Raw genomic sequence first — 14347 nt, forward strand, 5'->3', positions numbered from 1 at the left:
ATGAAATTAGGTGTTTCCTCTGTTTCAAATTACAAATTATTCAGTTATCTAGAGATATAGAATTTTTACTATATATATCTAGAAAACTTAAATAAGTTATAATTTGAAATAGAGAGAAAACATCTTTGTATGAGTTAAATATACTCCAAGAGTTCCTTGGCAGGTCTCTTTCTTCCATTTGAAAGTGCAAAAAAGCAAGTGTTTGCACAAACATGAGTGGAGCAATTAGTGTATGGGATGTCGTTTTCAACCCATGATCATGAAGATTTTTAAACTATTCTGTAAATTTGTCATCATCTAAAAAGAGGATAAAACTTCGTCTTCTCCGTCCACTTTTCTTGTTTACCTTTCTGTAAATTTGCCGTAACTTTTGCTTATGTAAAAAAAACAAAGGACATAGGCCTTTGCAGCCCATTTCTCCAACTTTTTAGCTGCATCTTCCCATTACATTACATTGTTCTGAATCTGACGGAGCACACCTGGAAAAGCTAATAATCTACTCCTAGTTCAAAATTTGATCAAAATTTGTCGGAAAATAGCTTCGTGTGCATGTGATAAATTACTGTTGAGTGGTCTGAAAAATCATGGCTGAAATTATTATTGGTTGATTTATTATAAGAAAAAAACACTGCTGACTGGCAAAAAAAAAATACGGCTGATAAGACAAACAAACGTCCAAATTCGAGTTCGATGCTAGCGCTGTATTTGTAATTTGTAATTATATACAAGTATACGTTGGCGCTTGTAGACTGCGATTTGGAGAATCAACGAAGTTTGGAACCATATGCTGTTACGGCAAATAGAAAATTTGCTGTCTAAACCCTGGTCTAATCCGCCGCGCTACTAAAAACCCTACCTTTCCGCACTCTGCCCCTACTCCAACCACATCCGAACACTCCCCTCGCCGCCGCCTCCCCTCCCCTCCCCTCTCGCGCCGCCATGGCCACCTCGCTCTCCACCCCGTCCCAGCTCCGCCCCTCCCACTCCCAGGCCCGCCGCCACGGCCGCCTCCTCGGCCCCCACCCGCGCGTCTCCTGCGCGCGCTGCCCGGCTCCCCGCCGCGCCGTCGCCCTCTCCGTGCGCGCCTCCACCGATGGCGACGCCGCCGTCACGGTGCGCCGCTTCCCGGCCGCACCGACCAAGGCCGGGCGCCTCGCGGGCGTCAAGAAGATCATGATCCTCGGCGCGGGGCCCATCGTCATCGGCCAGGCGTGCGAGTTCGACTACTCCGGCACGCAGGCGTGCAAGGCGCTCGCCGAGGAGGGCTACGAGGTGGTGCTCGTCAACTCCAATCCGGCCACCATCATGACGGACCCGGACCTCGCCCACCGAACCTACATCGGGCCCATGACGCCGCCGCTCGTCGAGCGCATCATCGACGCCGAGCGCCCCGACGCGCTGCTCCCCACCATGGGCGGCCAGACCGCGCTCAACCTCGCGGTCTCGCTCGCCGACTCGGGCGCGCTCGACCGCCTCGGGGTGCGCCTCATCGGGGCATCCCTCCCCGCCATCCGCGCCGCCGAGGACCGCCAGCTCTTCAAGCAGGCTATGGACCGCATCGGCCTCAAGACGCCGCCCTCCGGCATTGGCACCACGCTTGAGGAGTGCCTCGCCATCGCCGAGGACATCGGGGAGTTCCCGCTCATTGTGCGCCCGGCTTTCACTCTAGGGGGCACGGGCGGAGGCATCGCCTACAACAGGGCCGAGTTTGAGGACATCTGCCGGGCCGGCCTCGCCGCGTCGCACACTCAGCAGGTGCTCGTCGAGAAGTCGCTGCTCGGCTGGAAGGAGTACGAGCTGGAGGTCATGCGCGACATGGCTGACAATGTCGTCATCATCTGCTCCATCGAGAACATTGATCCCATGGGAGTGCACACGGGGGACTCCATCACCGTGGCGCCTGCGCAGACACTCACCGACAAGGAGTACCAGAGGCTCAGGGACTACTCGGTGGCCATCATCCGAGAGATTGGTGTTGAGTGCGGTGGTTCCAATGTACAGTTTGCAGTCAATCCTGCAGATGGGGAGGTCATGATCATCGAGATGAATCCCAGGGTGTCCAGGTCGTCTGCACTTGCCTCAAAGGCGACAGGGTTCCCCATAGCCAAGATGGCTGCAAAGCTCTCAGTAGGCTACACTCTAGATCAGATTCCCAATGATATTACCAAGAAGACTCCTGCCAGCTTCGAGCCTTCCATTGATTATGTTGTCACAAAGGTATCATTTCAATCTCCGTTTCTCAGCTTTCTCAGTTGTGTGAATTAAGTTTTTCTGCAAATATGCATCTGCAGTACATATTTAACTTCTCTGTATGTATACCATTTCTCACTTTTTGTCAGATGTTACCTATCTACTGGTAATGGTTGATTTCAAAAGTATGATAATAAAATAATGGAACAGGATAAGTCTGTCCAATTGCCTATCCCGTTCTTCACGTGTTGTCTGACTATTGAATATGTTGGTAGACTGAATGAATTGTGGTATATGCTCTGGTATATAATATACCTACTAGTTTATACAACAGTGATTGCTTGTATCATGTATAATAAAAGGCAAAGGCAGTAGCTTTCTGAAGGCATGCATTTTCCAGTTATAATTTGTTTTGCATGTCATTTTTTTTTTTCAGTTTTGCTTCATTATCATCATATTCAAGCAAGAGTAACATTTTCTTGTTCATGTATTTCTCAATAGAAGGGGCATAAGCACTGCAATTTATAGTTTTTTCTAATGTTATGCGCATATCTTGGAGATTTTGTATGTTAACTATTTCCTACCTTCCTCTCTTTAAAGTATACCGGAGACTAGTCACATTGTCTTTACCTGTGAATTGCTCTAGATATTGTTGCTATCTTCTCAGACATCATCTTGCATTATCCGCAGCATATTACTCTGCTATTCAGTTTCCACCTAGACATTTAAAGTTTGGAATATGCTCATATCACTTACATCCAGTCTAGACATTTCTTGTTCTATTACAAACCCATATTTACATCTTCTTCATGTTCTTTTATCATTTGCAATATGTACTTGAACTTCTAACACAGCTAATCTGATCTGCTTTTCTAATCTACCTGGCATTTACTATGCAGATACCTCGCTTTGCTTTTGAGAAATTCCCTGGCTCTGAGCCAGTATTAACTACACAGATGAAGTCTGTTGGTGAGGCGATGGCACTGGGGCGTACCTTCCAGGAGTCCTTTCAGAAAGCTGTCCGCTCACTGGAGACTGGTTTTGCGGGATGGGGTTGTGGCCCTATCAAGGAACTTGACTGGGACTGGGAAAAGATAAAATATAGCTTGCGGGTACCTAATCCAGATCGTATCCATGCTATCTACGCAGCTTTCAAGAAAGGCATGAGGGTCCAAGATATCCACGAAATTAGCTTCATTGACAAATGGTTTCTTACAGAGCTCAAGGAGCTAGTGGATGTTGAGCAGTTCCTTGTATCAAGGAGCCTAGATCAGTTGTCAAAGGATGACTTTTATCAAGTGAAGAGGAAGGGCTTTAGCGACAAGCAGATTGCATTTGCAACTTCTTCATCAGAAAGTGATGTGAGATCAAGGCGATTGGCTTTAGGAATCGCTCCAACATATAAACGTGTTGATACTTGTGCTGCTGAGTTTGAAGCCAATACCCCCTACATGTACTCTTCCTATGAGTACGAATGTGAATCAGCTCCAACCAATAGGAAGAAGGTGCTGATATTGGGTGGTGGGCCAAATCGCATAGGCCAGGGCATTGAGTTTGATTACTGCTGTTGCCATGCATCATTTGCACTTCGAGAGGTTTGTTTTTGCATCATTTTATTTCCATCCTATTTCATTGTCTTGTTGCTTAGTTCTGGATTGTTTTAGTGAGATATTGCAAGTTTTCTTAGTCGGCTTCATCCAATTGTGGCCCTGTATTTTTCTGTATGGCTGTTTTGATACTAATGCTTTGCTCTTTTTTTTCATCTCTTTGCAGGCTGGATATGAGACTATTATGATGAACTCCAATCCTGAGACAGTCTCAACTGACTACGATACCAGTGATCGTTTGTACTTTGAGCCACTGACAGTTGAGGATGTATCAAATGTCCTTGATTTAGAGCGCCCAGATGGTATAATTGTGCAATTTGGAGGGCAAACTCCTCTAAAGCTTGCACTGCCTATTCAGCGGTACATAGAGGAGAACAAATTGGTGTCTGCTTCAGGCACTGGGAATGTGAAGATATGGGGAACATCACCAGATTCCATTGATGCTGCTGAGGACAGAAAAAGATTTAATGCAATTCTTGAGGAGCTTGGAATTGAACAGCCAAAGGGAGGAATTGCAAGAAGTGAGTCTGATGCATTGGCAATTGCCTCAGAAATAGGCTACCCTGTTGTGGTCCGTCCATCATATGTTCTTGGTGGACGGGCAATGGAGATTGTATACAACGACGAAAAACTGATCAAGTACCTTGCAACTGCAGTGCAAGTAGATCCAGAAAGGCCTGTTTTAGTGGACAAATATCTAATTGATGCAGTTGAAATTGATGTTGATGCATTGGCTGACACAGCTGGGAATGTTGTGATAGGTGGAATTATGGAGCATATCGAGCAAGCTGGTATACATTCAGGTGATTCAGCATGCTCTCTTCCTACTAGAACAGTCTCCGCCCAGTGCCTAGAAGTTATCCGTTCATGGACCACAAAGCTAGCAAAGCGTCTGAATGTGTGTGGACTGATGAACTGTCAGTATGCTATATCTACTTCTGGTGATGTGTTTCTACTTGAGGCAAATCCTCGGGCTTCACGCACAGTCCCTTTTGTATCCAAGGCAATTGGCCATCCGCTAGCTAAATATGCATCATTGGTGATGTCTGGTGTGACCTTGCCAGAGCTTGGGTTCACTAAAGAAGTGGTTCCTAAGCATGTGTCTGTTAAGGAGGCTGTTCTTCCTTTTGAGAAATTCCAAGGGTGTGACATCCTTCTTGGACCAGAGATGCGCAGCACTGGAGAGGTGATGGGCATTGACTATGAGTTCTCTGGTGCCTTTGCAAAGGCACAGATTGCTGCTGGACAGAGGCTCCCAGTAAGTGGCACTGTGTTCCTTAGCCTAAATGATTTGACAAAACGGCATCTTGCTGAGATTGGGCGTGGATTCCGGGAGCTTGGCTTCAACATTATTGCCACATCTGGGACAGCTAAAGTGCTCCAGCTTGAGGGTGTTCCAGTGGAGCCAGTCCTAAAAATACATGAGGGGCGACCGAATGCCAGAGACATGCTGAAGAATGGTCAGATACAGATCATGGTGATAACAAGCTCTGGTGATGCTCTTGACTCTAAAGATGGCCTGCAGCTTCGTAGGCTTGCCCTCGCCTACAAGGTTCCAATTATCACAACCGTGGATGGTGCACGTGCCTCCATAGATGCCATCAAGAGCTTGAAGAACAAGTCCATTGAGACCCTCGCCTTGCAAGATTACTTCCAGACTGCTGATACTTCGGCAGATTTACAAGCAGCGGCACAAACTACCCCTTAGTGGTATCTTTTTTTTCCATATAATGTGAGCCTAGCTCGAGCCAAAACCACAGCCAATATGATATTTTTGTTTACGGTTGCACCAGCAGCACGCATGCGCAAAGACAAGCATCCAGATTGTATCGGTCACAAACATGGCTAGATAAAATTGGTGTTGGGCTAATTGTAGTTGTACTTTGTAATGTAGGGTGATGAGCATCCGTCCACAGAATAAGGCTTTCCCAACTGCGGTTTTGATGACTATCGTATCCCTTGTGGAGATTTACACTGTATCATTGTCGCACAAGAAAATGTGCGACACATGATGTATTGTATGCATGTTATCAGATTATCAGATTCTTTGATGAGTAACAGTGGCACACCCCAGTTGCTCGCCTCGTGGCCCCCACATTTTACTGTGTACTCTACAACTGTACAACAAACGATTGTGTTAAGTATTTATTAACGGTTCTGTGCTCCTGGGCAGTGTCTGAATAATCAACAGACTAATCGTCAAGCCCTTTGTAGACTACAAAAATTAAAAATTGTGAGTTAGGCCTTGTTTAGTTTCTAAATTTTTTTAAGATTCTTTATCACATCGACTTTTATTGCATATGCATGGAGCATTAAATATAAATAAAAAAATAACTAATTGTACAGTTTATCTATAATTTGCAAGACGAATCTTTTAAGCTTAGTTCATGGTTGGATAAAAATTACTAAATACAAACGAAAATGTTACGGTACCTATCTCATGTGTTATTTTTGTTAAAATGACATTTGTTGAATACTCTTTCCATCTGTAATATAGTGCATTCAAATGCCATATGTATCTATGGATTTTATCCAATTAAGGAGTTTCTCCTCGAATTATGGTTTCCTTTTTAAAATACTTTACCAAATCTAGGTATAGCCATTACATAGGATGCAGTATATTTCAGTATAAATTTTAGAAATCATAATATACTATATTTCAAAATGGAGGGAATAACATACAACCACCAAAAATGAGTTTGGCATCCAAGCAAAAGTTAGCGTTGATTAGCGCCACAATTAAGCTTCGATCCATTAGATTCGATTCGAAAGTCTGAGATCTTCCTTCATTACAGCGAGGATCCGATGATGCAAATCCACCTTTTGGTTTCAGTAAGTGGAATCTTATCTGTTCGAAAACTTCATTAGAGAGGATAAACAAATAACCACAGCATACTTCAACTGTTTAGCTTATTTGTCAAGGAACATGTTTGTTTAAGTCTAAATTCTTGGATGATTATATTTTTCTAGATATATTCTATGTAGCATTATTTTTTTCTGTATTGTGATTTGTAAAAAAAAGATGAATGGTAGGCGAAGAGAGTGCAGGGGGATGGCGAAGAGGAGGGAGACAGGGTGTGACACACAGTGGAGTGTTGGATCAACTCTCGTGTGTTCCCTAATTGTAATTCTGCCCTTGCGGAAGAAAATTAATGAGTATTAGCTTGGGATGGGTGGCAATTGTGTTAATAATGTCGGGTTATATCCCTACCATAATCCATCTCATCATAGAAATAGCTAAACCATATATTTCTTCAAGTTGCACCGAGTCGGTTCTGTTTGGATTATGGCATCGCTCGATCCGGAACCAAGTTAGTCCATCATGGAATGGAAAACTGTCAATGAACAAAATGTTTCTGCAGCAACACGCTGAGTTTTATACAGTACTATACTAGAAAAAAAAAAGCTATTTTCTAGTAAGTAGTAGAAAATAGCTCCCAAAAAAAATTGGCGAGAGGAGGGGGGTAAGTGTGCAAAACAAACAGAAAATCGTCCCGAAAATCTCTAGTCGAGTGGTCCTTTAGAACAGTGAAAATAGGCAAATAGCAGACGAACACTCATGAGAAACCGAGAGAATCCTCTGGCCTAGTTCATTCAATTTCTGTTGATCTATCGAGCATTTCTTTTGCTGCTCTGCTCCGTGCCATTTGCCGATGTGCCGCAGCCGGCGCTCGGGATGGGGCTGGGGCTGGGGCAGGCCAGGCCCAGGGCCATGACGTTTTCAGCCCGCGCTCGGGATGGGGTTGTGGGGGTGGGATGATCCAACTGCAACGATGGGCCGCTGGGCCGGGTAAGGATATCATTCAGAATGTCTATTCATACACTGATATTTATTATCATAATAATACATCATCAGCATTCAGCAGTCCCCATCCCATGCATCTGCCACGAGTCAAAACGACTGCTACAACTACGGTACACAAGGCAGTCCCAATGCTGCCTATTAATTTTTATAAACAAAATATATAGAAACTATCTAATAAATAGTTTTATATAATATTATTTTTTTTTGCGAGCAAGTTTTATATAATATTATTTTACCTATTAATATATATATTCTGTTTTTAGTTTTTACTAATCACATCACTTTGTGTCTTGATTTTTGACATTATTTTTAATTTAAATCTAATTTTTATAATTTTTACTCTCTTTCTTTAATAACTACCTTACCATATCAAAAAAATACTACTGTGTAATGGTACAATCAAGGTTCATTGTGGTTTCTGGAAGTGCTCTAACATGCTAACACTGAAAACGTGCTGATACTCCAAACCGTAGCTGTAGTATTATTATTATATAAAGTGAAACGGCGCAGGGTTCATGGGCACGTGTTTATATGACTGCGGACGCGTGTTCATGAGGCGATCCATTATCTCCCTGCCCTCGACACGTCGAGACCAGATCGGATGACGTTGCAGCCTTGCAGGCAATCCCAACATTTTTTTTTTTTGACAAATCAATCCAAACAAATTAAAGCACGAGTCACGAGAGGCGACTTGCCAAGACTTGGACCGCTTCTCGTAGCCTCGTCTTGCATTGTCCGGGCCTGCGACGGCACGGGAGGCGCTCGTGCCAAGCAGACGACGCGTATCCACACGCACACACACGCACGGATGACCCCTATGGTCAAACGTGATTTCTGAAACGTTCAGATCAGGAACCGAAAATGACCCTCGTACTTAATGAGACTTTGCAGACCTTAACGTGAAAAAACTGAGCCTTTATTTAGTTCATGGGTTACGCTCGCATATTTCATAAGATATTTTATTTCGAATACTAATAACAAAATAATTATATAACTCGTCTAGAAACCAGGAGACAAATTTATTAAAATCTAATTAACTCATCGTTAGCACATATATGTTATTATAGCAATTATGATTAATTATAAACAAATTAGAATTAAAAGATTCGTCTTGCGGTTTCTATACAAACTATATAATTAGTTTTTTTTTATCTATTTATATGTCTAAACATTTAACGATGAAAAGTTTTTAGATGAGGTGCGCAGTCGTGTACGGGAACAAATTTTTAGTGTCGTTAGAGCATCTCTAAGAATTTGCTAAATTAGGTTGCTATCCTTGATTATTTGGCAAAATAAGAAATTTTAGTCTCGAACAAATTGACAAATGAGGTTGGTAATTTTAGCCACTTGCTATCTACGACCTCCGCACGCGCATATATGCGCGCGCGTATCCCCCGCGTATCGGCCTTCCGCGTGCCGCAGCGAATTGATGTGCTGCACCAAAGTTCGTCTGTTTTCTGCGCGATGCCTGCTTGCTATAGGTTCAGGTGTCAGATTGGATGCCGGCCACCAACAGGTGCAACCGTGCAGGTGTCAGTTGAATTGACGTGCATGCTGCAGACTTTCTGTCGTCCATCACATTTAAATATAAATTGATTTCTTTAAATCACAATGGCACAATGAAAAGGTTCTCTGAAACATGTAAACAAAAGGTTGTTTAAATTACAGTTGAAAGCTATATAAATCTGCACGTTGGTCGGGTTGCGACGAGTCTCGCGTCGCCAGGCAGGAGGAGTGTGAAAGCACAAATTTGGTTTTGGTAATTAATGACACCAAGTTTCTAATGCCTTGTGTTTAAGTGATTTGAGTTAGGCATAGCAACACATGTGATGAAGGTGCATGGTGGCATGGAAAGGTGATCACAAAGGGATAAAGCATAAAGTGAAGATCATGGTGATAGATGAGGAGCAAAGTTATCAAGGCAAAAGTATAAACATAGAGTTTTACTTTTACCGGTCTAAGATGAGTAGAGAAGTGATTGACCGGGTTTAGGATAGATAGCCGACTATCAAGAGAGGAAATCACGGTCATCTCTCGAATCAAGTGCTACTAGGTCCATATCTTGAGCATATGCATTAGGATCTAGTAAAGTGCTAACTTAACTCCTTTGGTGAAAATATTTGTGAAAAGCTAACACACGTGCACGTTGGTGGTGGACACTTGTTGGTGTTAGCACTTTTACAAAGGAGGTGGAGTTCCTAGGGTTGAGAGTGGTGTGGGTTCCTCTCTCCCTCCCGTCGAGCTTGCGAGGCGGGATTCGGCGCTTTTGAGAAAATTAAGTGCATATTTTCTATTGCGCCGGTGGGAATTTTTGGAGAAGTCGGGGGAGTGTTTCTCAGTTGGAAACACTCACCGGACGCTGGCCTTTAGCGTCTGGTGTACTGTCGGGTGTAGCAGGGTGCACCGGACGCACCGGAGTGAGTCCGGTGCTCAGCGTCCGGTGTACGGGCGTTTTGCAAACCTCTCTGGGTATGAGTCTGGTGAGCACCGAACGGTCCGGTGCTCAGCGTCCGGTGACCCCCAGGTTTTGCATACCTCCCTGAGTTTTAGTCCGGTGTGCACCGGACGCGTCCGGTGTGGACCTGCAGAGCGTCCGGTGCTCTGCAGGTAGCCGTTAGAGACTGACACGCGAGATTCAAGGACACGTGGCCAACCCCGGAGCACCTGACGCTAGGGGTCGAGCGTCCGGTGATCACTTGGTAGCGTCCGGTGCCCCCGTTTTCAGCCCAGTGAAAGTGGCCAACGACTAGTTTCTTTGAGGGGCTTATAAATAGTTGGTGGCCGGCTTTGGGAGGTTCGATCTTGCACATTTGATTACTTGAGACATACATTGAGCTAGAGAACACTCCCTCCACTCATCTCCTTGCTTGGTTGCTAATCCTAGTGAGATTGAGTGAGATTCAAGTGCATTGCTTTGAGAGTTGCATTTAGTGGCACTTGATTCTTGAGTTTGCTGCGGATTTCTTGTTACTCTTGGGTGTTTCCCGACGCCCTAGACGGCTTGGAGCAGCGGTGGTGTTGAGCTCGTGATTGGAGATTGTTTCGAGCCTCACCAAGTGATTTGTGAGGGGTTGTTGAGCCTTCCCCGTGGGAGATCGCAATTGGCTACTCTAGTGGATTGCTCGTGGCTTGGAGGATCCCCATCTTGTGAGTGGATGTGCGGCACCCGCTGAGGGTTTGGCTTTGGATTCCAATTAGCTCGTGATCCATCAAGTGGGTGTATCGCCACAACGAGGACTAGCTTGCCGGGAAGCAAGTGAACCTCGGTAAAAAATCTTGTGTCATCTCTTGCCGAGGATTCTCTTATAGTTGTGATTGATTGTTTGGCTATATTTCTACTCTACAACGTCGGTATAACAATCACTCACCTCTCCTTTACTTTTGTGCATACCTTGCTAGTTGTGTAGCTTGTTTAGTTTAGTTCTCTTGTTGTTGTGCTTTAGTGTTTAGCCTTGTACTAGTTTGTATAGGTGGCTTGCATAGCTTAGTTGAGCTAGTGCTAGAATTGCTTCACCATTTGTTTTACTAACTCACTTGCTTAGTGAAGTTTGTAGAAATTTTAAATAGACTATTCATCCTCCCTCTAGCCATTTGGACCTTTCAGAGTGTTGCGGTTGAAAAACATTGACAGTTGAAAACAGTTACATCCGATCATGTTGTGGGCCTATTTTTTTAATTTTACCAAATTCAAATAACAAACTATTGGAGAGCCTATATTATTTCACTTAGCATATATTTTAGGAAGTTATCAAATCATAAGATTTGCCAAGTCAATTTTAACAAACTCTTGGAGATACTCTTATGAAACATCGTCAAAGCTCACTGTATGCTCAGAACTCAATGTAATGTCTTTTCAAATCCAGTCCAAGGTCCGGAAACATAATATACTCACCCACCTAGATAGCTGTTATCGTTATGTGCATGTCATAAATTTAATTTGATGTATAAAAAATACATGTAATATCTATGTTTTTAAATAAATTTATTAAAAAATAAATTTAAAGATCTTTTTAGTAATACTAATTATGTACTATAAATATTAATATTTTTAATATATATTTAGTTAAAATTATTTCTTGAATAATGCAAACGATGGATATTTAGGAACAGATGGAGTAGATTGATAGACACTCGTTAGCATACGCCCACTAACCCACATAACACTAACAAATCATACTATCTCTATTCCAAAAAAAAGTACAACTATGGGTTATGTGCCACATAAATCTATTTATATTTGACTGAGTTTCTAGTAAATAGTATTCATAATTAATCTAACATTATTTATTTGACCTCATAAATATTAATAATTGTTTATATATAATTGGTTAAACTTGAGGTACTAAAACGTGTCATTGTGCTAGAATTACATTCTTTCTAGAACGGGAGTGGTACTTTAGAATTTAGAACCAATTAAGCTCCTTGTTACTGCAACAAAGTCTAGCATGGCATCAATTATTTTAGTATTTGGATAATAAAAGAATTCGCATGGGACTAGGAATTACCTTATGAATAATTATTAAAAAATAAATCAAAGTGACCACGTAAAGAATATTAAAACATTCAACATATTGTCATATGTAGAAAAATATCTCAATATAATATACCTATTGATATATTTCCTACCGGTGGCATTATTAAATATAATACAACTATCTTTGTAAGAGCTTGCTCTCCAATAGTTAAAAAAATAATTAGTAAATCAATGAGTTTTTCAAGTCAATAAAAAATATTGGGAGCAATCTGTTCGTTTTCTTCAATCATTCTCACTGTTCACTCCTAAAGGTCATAAGACAATTTTACATCAGAAATCTCAGTCTATTTTTAAATTACCCCAGTCATTTTATACTTTTCTCTTTTCTTGTACATTGGATGTGTATATATCTTTCCGCGCTATTGGATCCAGGGTCATCCTCCCTTAACCGAGGCCTGTGCAAAGTCTAAAATGAGGCCTCATAGACTAGCAGAATAGGACAATAAATAATATATAAACTATCATAAGAATAACCTCTATTTTTGGACTTTTAACTAGTTCAATTTTCAACAAAAAACTAAAAATTTGGACATTGGACACTTCCTAACTATTGACCCTTTTGCGACTCCACTCATATTTTCCGTCCCACGTGGTGGTTGCATAGAGCAATTGTGACACGACAGCTAATGGTTTCAAAACTGAAGGTTAAAAGTTGAAATATCATAATCATTAGAGTTTGAAATCTATGCTTCACCTTAATAGAATATTAGAATCGTGTTACATCTATTTTTCCTAATGCATTTTTTAAAGTCCATTTAGATTCATCCGAAGTTGTAGAAGTTTTATTACTTTTGATAATGAATACCCAAAATTAGACAACAATCTGCCGTGACGCATAATTTTCTATAATATAGAATTGATGGTATTAGATTCATATGGAAAAAAAATACTTATCATTGTAATTTAAATAGAAAGAATAGATTCTATATTAATAGTAATATAGAGTTGTTGTCGGTCAAAGTAGCATTAGATTCATATTGATATAAATAAAAATCACTAGTAATTCTAACTATAAGTCTAATAACATCAGTTTTGTATTTACAAAAACCATATGTTCATAAAGCAATTAGTTTTACAATTTTAGACATTCATTGTCAAAAGTAAAAAAAAAAGTTTGCTGAAGTCAAATTTAAATGGACATAAAGAAATGGTATAATTTTTTTTTTCAGGTGTAGCATAATTCTATGTTCAACCTCCGGCTGTCATGAACAGTTATCTTGTAGCCTCCGTTCGCTCAGCGAACCGTACTTTCAGTCATGACTTTTTAGAACAGTTAATTTTGAAAGCATTAGCTAACGTGTCAAAATCAATACCACGTGAGATGAAAGCAAGGTGAAACTGTTCGTGGGGCTTCACTTGTCTTATAAGCTGTACTTTTTCTGCTAATCAACGGTGTTTTTCTCTCATAATAAATCAGGAATAGTACTTTCAGTCTTATACGATTTTTGATAGTTAGAGAGTGCTTAGTATCTGTTTTTGTAGTATGATGATGAAAAATCGGACTGTTAGTGGTTGGAAAATGGACTTTACTAATATCCAATATCCTACTAACTAATTAATTGTCTAAAAGAGTCCAATCCGACACCACACTATAGAGACCGTGGACCAGGGGCTCTACAGCTCCCCTGGTTTCAGTTTCAGAAATGTCCTGCTCCAAATATCAGATGCAACTGGAACAAATTGCAGCAGACACGGGAAGGAGACTTGTGATATATTGAATTTTAAGTTTAGCTCCTCTGGTTCTGAAAGTGGACTTGCGCGAGTCAAAACGCAAGCTGTACTCACAACAAAGCATAATTCCATCTCCAAGACGCGAAACGTCAGCCGAAAGGAACGAACAAAAGGTCAGAAACACGCATCCGGGCGCCGGGGTTTCGTCGCCTGTCCATTTTCCTGCGGATTTCCAATCTTCTATACTCGACATTGACCTTCTTCCGAGATTTCGCCCTTTTTACCTTTTGACAGGTTTTGACATCTGTTCACCTTTGCCGTTTAGGAGTGCTGTATGTACTTTCATCTTTATTTATGCACAAAACTCAGGTGTATTCATCTCAATCTACATATGTGTCAGTGAATTAGAATGAAATTAAACTAACACATATAGATTAAAGTGAGTACACCTGCATCCAGACAAGAGATTTGTTGTAGAAAACACATAAGAAAAATGAAAGCACGAAATATTTGTGCCGGTTACTTTAACACCGATGCTCA

At 41.6% G+C, this 14347-nt stretch overlaps 1 protein-coding gene across 1 annotated transcript; it reads left to right on the forward strand.

Moving 5' to 3' along the window:
- LOC8078204 (carbamoyl-phosphate synthase large chain, chloroplastic) lies at positions 874 to 5863 on the forward strand. The gene is made up of 3 exons (XM_002455774.2): positions 874 to 2217; positions 3090 to 3785; positions 3964 to 5863. The coding sequence occupies exons 1-3, from the start codon at positions 940 to 942 to the stop codon at positions 5503 to 5505; spliced, it is 3516 nt and encodes a 1171-aa protein (XP_002455819.1). The 5' UTR covers positions 874 to 939; the 3' UTR covers positions 5506 to 5863.

The sequence above is a fragment of the Sorghum bicolor genome, chromosome 3 (assembly GCF_000003195.3).
Source record: "Sorghum bicolor cultivar BTx623 chromosome 3, Sorghum_bicolor_NCBIv3, whole genome shotgun sequence".
Lineage (NCBI taxonomy): Eukaryota > Viridiplantae > Streptophyta > Magnoliopsida > Poales > Poaceae > Sorghum > Sorghum bicolor.

What these genes read in the sequence shown, in the direction of transcription:
- LOC8078204 (XM_002455774.2), top strand. Translation starts at nt 940, where the DNA reads ATGGCCACCTCGCTCTCCACCCCGTCCCAGCTCCGCCCCTCCCACTCC. An exon ending in TTGATTATGTTGTCACAAAG is followed by an intron (nt 2,218 to 3,089) that starts GTATCATTTCAA and finishes TTTACTATGCAG; the next exon opens with ATACCTCGCTTTGCTTTTGA. An exon ending in CATCATTTGCACTTCGAGAG is followed by an intron (nt 3,786 to 3,963) that starts GTTTGTTTTTGC and finishes ATCTCTTTGCAG; the next exon opens with GCTGGATATGAGACTATTAT.